Source organism: Gadus morhua, chromosome 18 (genome assembly GCF_902167405.1).
Source record: "Gadus morhua chromosome 18, gadMor3.0, whole genome shotgun sequence".
In the NCBI taxonomy this organism is placed as follows: Eukaryota; Metazoa; Chordata; class Actinopteri; order Gadiformes; family Gadidae; genus Gadus; species Gadus morhua.
In genome coordinates this window covers 13,556,163-13,563,145 of record NC_044065.1, presented here as the reverse complement: position 1 = coordinate 13,563,145, position 6,983 = coordinate 13,556,163, and the positions used below count along the sequence as shown (strand labels likewise).

Below are 6,983 nucleotides of genomic sequence, written 5' to 3'. Positions count from 1 at the left end.
TTCCCAATATATCCTATATAGTTTATTGTATGATAGACCCGGGAGAATTATGTCAAACAAGGTACCCCAACTACAATAAAATTGTAACTGTATGATAATCAGCCTCAAATTGTTATATTACACATTTATTTGGCTTAGAACAATCTCAATAAATAGGCATTATACCAGTGGCAAAATAAGTACCAGAGGGATAATTACAGAAGTGAGTTTGCCTGCAATGTCACAAAACAAGATTTCTGATCAATCACTGCAATACAAGTTTTAGGATTTGACATACCCAGTACCCGTTTTGATGTATTTTGAAGAGGGCACATTCTGGACCAGTAAAGTTTCCGTACTTTTTAGTTTGCCTTGGTTGCTATGGAGATTGTGTCAATGCTTTCTGAGCGTGAGTGAGTAGAACATCGATACTGCAAAATGGCAAAAGGGGAGAGGAAGAATAAAACCAGAAAAACATCCGACGCAACAGAAAATAAAATATTGATCGACTCTCCGGCTCCTTCCGTGTCGGAGTCCCCAGGTGTTGTTTTAACAACGTCTGAGTTGCCGCAGGATAAACACGTCGAGGATCAACAGCACACGGACGAAATACATGAACCTCCTGCCGTTTCTGATATTATCGTTCAGAGGTGACAAGTGGTGAAAATGACTACCCTCATATCCAGTTAAATTGTATTTTTATTATTTCCATGGAGGCATAGTCTTCATGATAATAATGGGGAAACAATTAATTTCTAACCCTTAATGATAATGAATGCAATTATATTATGAATCGTTTTTCCCCTACCATTGGCAGGTATGAAGGGGAAACGTACAAAAACAAAATGCATGGAGAGGGTGTTGCACATTTCCAAGGTGGTCATGTGTACAAGGTAGCCTTACTGGTGCATGTCATGCTGTAGAGTTGCGCTGTACTCAACATCTCAGATCTGAATCTGTATTGAAATCCATTGTGTTCCTCACTAAAGGGTGCATTTTCCGAGGGTCTCATTCAAGGATATGGTCTCTTCACGTGGTCAGATGGAGTGAAATATGAGGTAAATACTTTGAGACTGCATAGAAATACATCCTACAATATAAAAGTGTCTAGTGAACTTCTAAACGTTATGATGGCAACAGGGCCAGTTTGAAGCCAACGTCCCCATGGGCCATGGAAAGTACACCTGGCTGGACGGCAGTTCCTACGAGGGTGATATTTACAACGCCATACGTCATGGGATCGGAGCCCACCGATGTGCCAACACGCCTCTTCTGTACAGAGGCCAGTGGCATCGTGGGAAAAGACATGGCAAGGTGAATGAAGAATGAGACACATCTGGATTAATATAGAGAAAGTAGTACTATAGTCGTGTTAAACCTGTGCTGTGGCTTGATATTTTGTCTGTTTATTATCAGGGTGTGGTCTATTACAACCAGGCAGAGACCTCCTGGTACGATGGTCACTGGAAGGGGAACAAGAGAGAAGGTTGGGGAGCGAGACGGTATGGACAATAGCACCTTCCAGAAAGTAACTACCGTAGATAACCGTGGGTCTCTATGAGGAGGCAACCCCTTGCTCATTGATGACGTGTGTCCCAGAGAATAGTCCCTTTGGGTAAAAGCATCTGCTCAATGACTTGATGATAAACCACTAAGACTAGATAGGCTGATGGTTCATAATGTGTGCCTTTTGCAGTTATCCTTCTGGCAACCTGTATGAGGGGGAGTGGCGGGACAACGGCAGGCATGGGGAAGGCACCATGAAGTGGCTGACCCTGGGGGAGCAATACGTTGGGACGTGGAGCAACGGTGTTCAGGTCAATACCATACCATGATTCAGGCTCCCTGTCTGGCTTTCACGTGGTGGATATAACAGGACATTAAAGGTGACATATTATGCCACCAGGTTTGAGTGTGATTAGCCATCACAAGCCGTTTCGCAAATCTGCCTCTTCTAACATCACAAGTCGGCTTGTCACTGCTAATCACACTCACACCTGGTGGTATGATTTGTCACCGTTAACAAAACGAGAAACACATTATTTCATCATTGAATACAAAAATGATCTCCCTGATACTGAATCAATGTCGGCACAACCATCCTCATTTAGTCTCATCTTAGTCAATCTAATCATCCTGCTACAAATGATGGAGTGGGGCCAAGTAGTCACCTGGTGTCCTCTTCTGCAGCATGGCCAGGGCACCCACACCTGGTTTGTTTGGCGGATGCCTGGGTCCCAGTACCCCAGGAGGAACGAGTACCAGGGGGCCTTTGTCCTGGGGCAGAGGCACGGCCAGGGCACCTTCTTCTACGCCAGTGGGGAGTGTTACCAAGGAGAGTGGAGGAAAAACGAAAAACATGGACGGGTAAAACGCTCAAATTGGCAATGCTATCCCGGGGGTGACCTTTGACCTCATACTCCAAACATCATCACAGGTTTTCAATGAGTGACGACCAGGCGTGTTCCGAGTTAAAGTGACCTCACCATTGTGATTTTTTTTATTATAGGGAAAGTTCACTTTTACAAACGGCCGCAGCGTTGAAAGAGAGTTTGTGGACGACCACATGCTGGAGTTTCCTCCGTGGGGTCTGGACGGTTCGACCAGCCCCCATACTGACCACCCCCCCCGTGGTGAGCTTCACGGAGCTCTCTGGACTCTGAGAGCCCTCATTATCATCACTGCAGCAGGGCTGCCACGGTTTTGGTTTCCTTGAACACAGCTGACTTTGTTGGACCAACGGGTGTTGTTTTCCATTGTAGGCGGACCGACCCACCGGCTACCTGGCCAGGGCTTTTCCTCCATGCTAGGCCCGTACATGGAGCTCGACATCGACTTCCTGCTGGAGAAATTCCCAGCGAGCATCAGGCCCTCAGAACACAAACAGGTGCCTTGTACCGGGAACACCCAAAAGCTCCAGACAGAGCCTGCCCTAGACTTTACTTTACTCAGAAACTCTGATCCTGCAGGTGGAGTTTGTGGTGCTCAGGCACGTATCGGAGCTCAGGTCCATCTACAGCTTCTACAGCAGCCTGGGCCACGCTGAGTCGCCCGACAACGTGTTCCTGCTGTCACGCCTTCAGTACTGGCGCCTGCTCCTGGACTGTAAGGTCCACCACCACGGCTGCTCTCTGGCTCAGCTGGACCGCCTAGTGCCAGGTGAGCCTGCAGTTGTACAGATGTGGATGTGCTCCATCTCACCATATCAGTCATGAACTCAGATGGTCATGTGGTTTGAGTCCCAGCCGGAGAATCCCTAATGAACACTGCAGAACCTTGTAAGCTGTTTCGGACTTCAAAGCTGGATATTAACCAGCCGTGTGTTTGCTTGTAATTGCATGTTGAACTTTGCTTTGCGCGCGCGCGCGTGTTATATACTCTTTATTTTCACACCACAAGGGGAATTGCTCTCTCCCTACACTGGCATCCTGCTCCCCAGTCTGATCAGCTCTCTGGTGTCCGTAGCCTACCACACCTTCCACAAGGCCCTGGGGTACGTACCAACACTATCAATAAGGAAATTAATGGGAAAGCTGTTCCATGGTAACACACACACACACACACACACACACACACAGAAATCTCACTGATCTCCTCCCATCACAGGTCTCAGAAGAACATTTTAGCTGAGTGCTTCTCCAAACTCATGCAAGACAACGTTCTTCCTAATGCAAAGATTGTTAAAGGTACAGGAGCCCTTTGTGTGGAACATCACGCACACACAGATTTGACTAGATTTCCGGGAATAAGCTCTCTCTCTTTTCTTAAAACGTATGGACTATCACAGTCTCTCAACCACTATCGGTACCTCTGTTATCGACTATGGATGTCTCTCTTGTTGATTTTAAACAGGTTTTCTGTTCAGCAATGTGGAACGAGTTCACATTGCTATGCGCTACATGGAGAACTGCTGGAGGATCTATCAGGCTATGAGTAAGGACAGCCCCACGGCCTCCCCCGGCCTCACCATGACCTGCCGGCAGCTGCTGTTGATGTTTAAGGTATACCTGAGGCCATTTGATTGTACTTAAAGGATTTGCTTGCTGTGCTACCATTATGCCTGCACATTAATGCATCATCCATGGAAGGAAGAACCCCCCCACTATGCTATGTTCCTATGTGGGTGTCATAAAAGGTGGCCTGTGAAGACCTATTAGACTATAACTGTGTGGGCTATGCAAATAAAATTGACTTTATACAATTCGGTGTGAATTATTATTATGACTAAAGTTGCAAGGCACAGTTATAAGATGGAACATAAAGCAAAGCTAAATCAACCTCTCTTCAAGGTATCAGAAGTTACAAGCAGAAGATGATTCTCACAATTATTGTTTTCCACTGTTATTTCACCAGGATCTCAAGGTGTTGGACACTAAACTGACCGCGAGGAAGCTACTGGAGGTTTATACTGCAGTGAATCAGGACCCCAGCAACCTGTCCTACTGCAACATGGAGCAAGAGGTTAATACTACACTGACTAACTGTGTTTCTCCTCTCTGTTCCTTCTGTCGTTTTAGCAAATATATTTTCTCATCACTGAAAATGTCACTGCCGTCTCTAATCAAAAAGAAAATAAATAGTGGAATGAATCAAATCGTATTTAATTTTGTAGGGACATTTTGAACACATACATGCTACAAAATAAAACTGTGTGAATGTGAAACAAATGAACACATTAATCAAATGCCATCATTAAACTATGATTTAGGGCAGATTAGTTTTGAGCCCTATTTCTGATCAGTGGGCAAACGGAGAGATGGATATGATACTGCTGTTCATGTCAACTATGTTTGCTAGTAGGTATGTTACTGATTTCTTATTGGCTTTTGCAAATTAGTCTGTTGCTCCATTAAGTGGCTAATTAAGCTTTTTCGATTGGCCATACTGGTGTTATGGTCTCCCTAAAGGGAATTCATGAGGAAATTAGTCAGATGCTATTGAAGATTGGTTTATCTTAATCACCTAAAGTTTAATTAACACAAACCATTGCATAGTTCAGATTGAAAGCAGCTAGGCGCCTCTCACACAAACCATCCCTCACCCAGGTTACGTTCCTGGAGTTCTTCGAGGTGCTCCTTGGTTGTGCCGATGTGAAGCGGGACGAGGAGGCTAGAGACCAGCCACCTCAGCCCGGCCCGGCCAGTAGTCCTCCCAACCAGAGGGCCTCTCTAGCAGGGGACAGCCCCCCACCAACAACCACCCACCTCTCCCAGACGGTCTGCCCCTCCTCCCTCCCGCCTAACAGATCCACAGAGCGTCATCCGGTTGATTCAACACAATCACTTTTTAGCATTGGTCGAGAAATACTGTTTCGGAAAGTAGGCAGACTTTGAGTTGCTGAAGCCAGATTTCCCTGCCGCTATTTGGTGCCCTCTTTGAGAAAACGAATTATGCTATTTGTTTAAGAATTGCATTGTATGAATGTATTCATGAACATGGTTCTTAAAACATTGGTTATTCAGGATGCAGCAAAAGTCAAATGTCTGGAGGGCACTGAAGAGTCCAGCTCCAAGTCAGAGGTGGGTCTACTCTGTGTTGAACCAAGCCATTCAAGGCTCCGATAAGGAGCGGGAACATGCATAATCTCTCTGGATTCATTAGCAGCATAGCATCTACAAAAGTTTTCTGATCTTCACTCTCACATTTATATATAGAAATGGACGCAATGATTGTATGCCCTGAGCTCTTACACATTTAATCAAGCTGAAGGCAAAAAACAACTCTTTTAACGACTAGATGGAGAAATCGATGGAGGCTCTGAATTCCTCCAGTTTTGAGAAATCTGAAGTCGGTGTCAAGGATCACACGACGGGTTTGTTATCTCTCCTTATTCCACCACCATTTATTGCTGATATACATCATATAATAATTGTATTGTGTATTTTTCTTATAGATCTTTCAACAGTTAGCGAACTCAGTGTCCAGCAGGGGACTCACCCAGACGACCAGGTGTCCTCGGCGTGCATCAGTGTGTCCATGCAGCAGGCCTCGGCACTGGAGAGCGAAAGCTTCCCTTTGAACCTTAGCGGTACACAGCCTGGTCTTCGGACCCATCTGTTCCACAGGATGCAGCTTCCCCAATAAGAAGTCGGCAGTGAACTCTTTATATATTTATAATCACACAGAGGCCACTAGACAGACCGGGGTCGTTGAGAAGGAGGCAGAGGAGAGTGAGCTGGACATGTGGATTCAGAGGACACACCTGTTCTTCAGCCAGCTGTTTTTCCCTGCCTATGAGCACTGCCAGCGCCTGGACCAGGAGGTACAGGACGAGAGGTGTCGCCAGAAGGCCCAGCAACGCATCGCATTGGCCAAGGCCCAAGAGAGGGCCAGGTACGTTGTTCAGTTACTGCAAACGCAGCAGGATCCAAATGTGGTGGACGGAGGGTGCAGTAGTGGCTGGGCAGCAGAAAAGTACTGCTCGGATCCCAATGTCCACCGCTTAACCTGTAGGCATGCTTGAGGCTAGATGCCTTAACCCACAACCTGCTCCCGAGGGACATTAATTTACTTAATTCACAACAACTCAATTTGGATGAACTTGAAGGCACCCAGCAAATAGTAAAAGGGTTGAATAGAGTGATTTACAGTTTATAGATGGCAGTATAACCACAACTTAATGAAGTTTAAGTAGCCATTAGTAATCACATGCATCCTCCATATCTCATAAAAAAAAAAAATACCCACTTCTATACAACTCCTGTCCTCCAGGCAAATAAAGGAGCTCAAGGCAGAAGAGGAGGAGAGAAGGCGAAGGGAGGAAGAGAAGAGACGAAGGGAGGAAGAGGAGGACGAGTTGACCGGCCCCTCCCCAGGGGCCCTGACCCCAGTGGGCTCCAGCTCGTCTCTGGCTCCCACAGCCACAGGCAAGAAGAACAAGCAGCTCATATCCAAAGAGGCTCTTTAGTTATATTTCCTCTGTGTCTAATTTTATGCACCATGTTTCCCCTGCGATGAAATAGGAAAAATATGGTGGCATATCACAAAATAAATATAGACCATTG

General features: G+C 46.0%; 1 protein-coding gene across 2 annotated transcripts; it reads left to right on the top strand.

Moving 5' to 3' along the window:
- Positions 1 to 11: 11 nt before the first annotated feature.
- rsph10b (radial spoke head 10 homolog B) lies at positions 12 to 6,982 on the top strand. Of its 2 annotated transcripts, XM_030340536.1 has the most exons (20): positions 12 to 629; positions 797 to 872; positions 969 to 1,037; positions 1,120 to 1,293; positions 1,396 to 1,481; positions 1,676 to 1,796; positions 2,170 to 2,346; positions 2,489 to 2,612; positions 2,742 to 2,866; positions 2,949 to 3,138; positions 3,379 to 3,472; positions 3,586 to 3,665; positions 3,832 to 3,980; positions 4,333 to 4,440; positions 5,025 to 5,195; positions 5,442 to 5,498; positions 5,716 to 5,791; positions 5,873 to 6,007; positions 6,105 to 6,312; positions 6,691 to 6,982. In XM_030340536.1, the coding sequence occupies exons 1-20, from the start codon at positions 418 to 420 to the stop codon at positions 6,884 to 6,886; spliced, it is 2,628 nt and encodes an 875-aa protein (XP_030196396.1). In that variant the 5' UTR covers positions 12 to 417; the 3' UTR covers positions 6,887 to 6,982. The 2 variants fall into 2 exon arrangements, with proteins under 2 accessions (XP_030196396.1, XP_030196397.1); XM_030340537.1 differs by lacking the exon at positions 797 to 872 and having other exon boundaries at positions 547 to 629.
- Position 6,983: the final 1 nt, after the last annotated feature.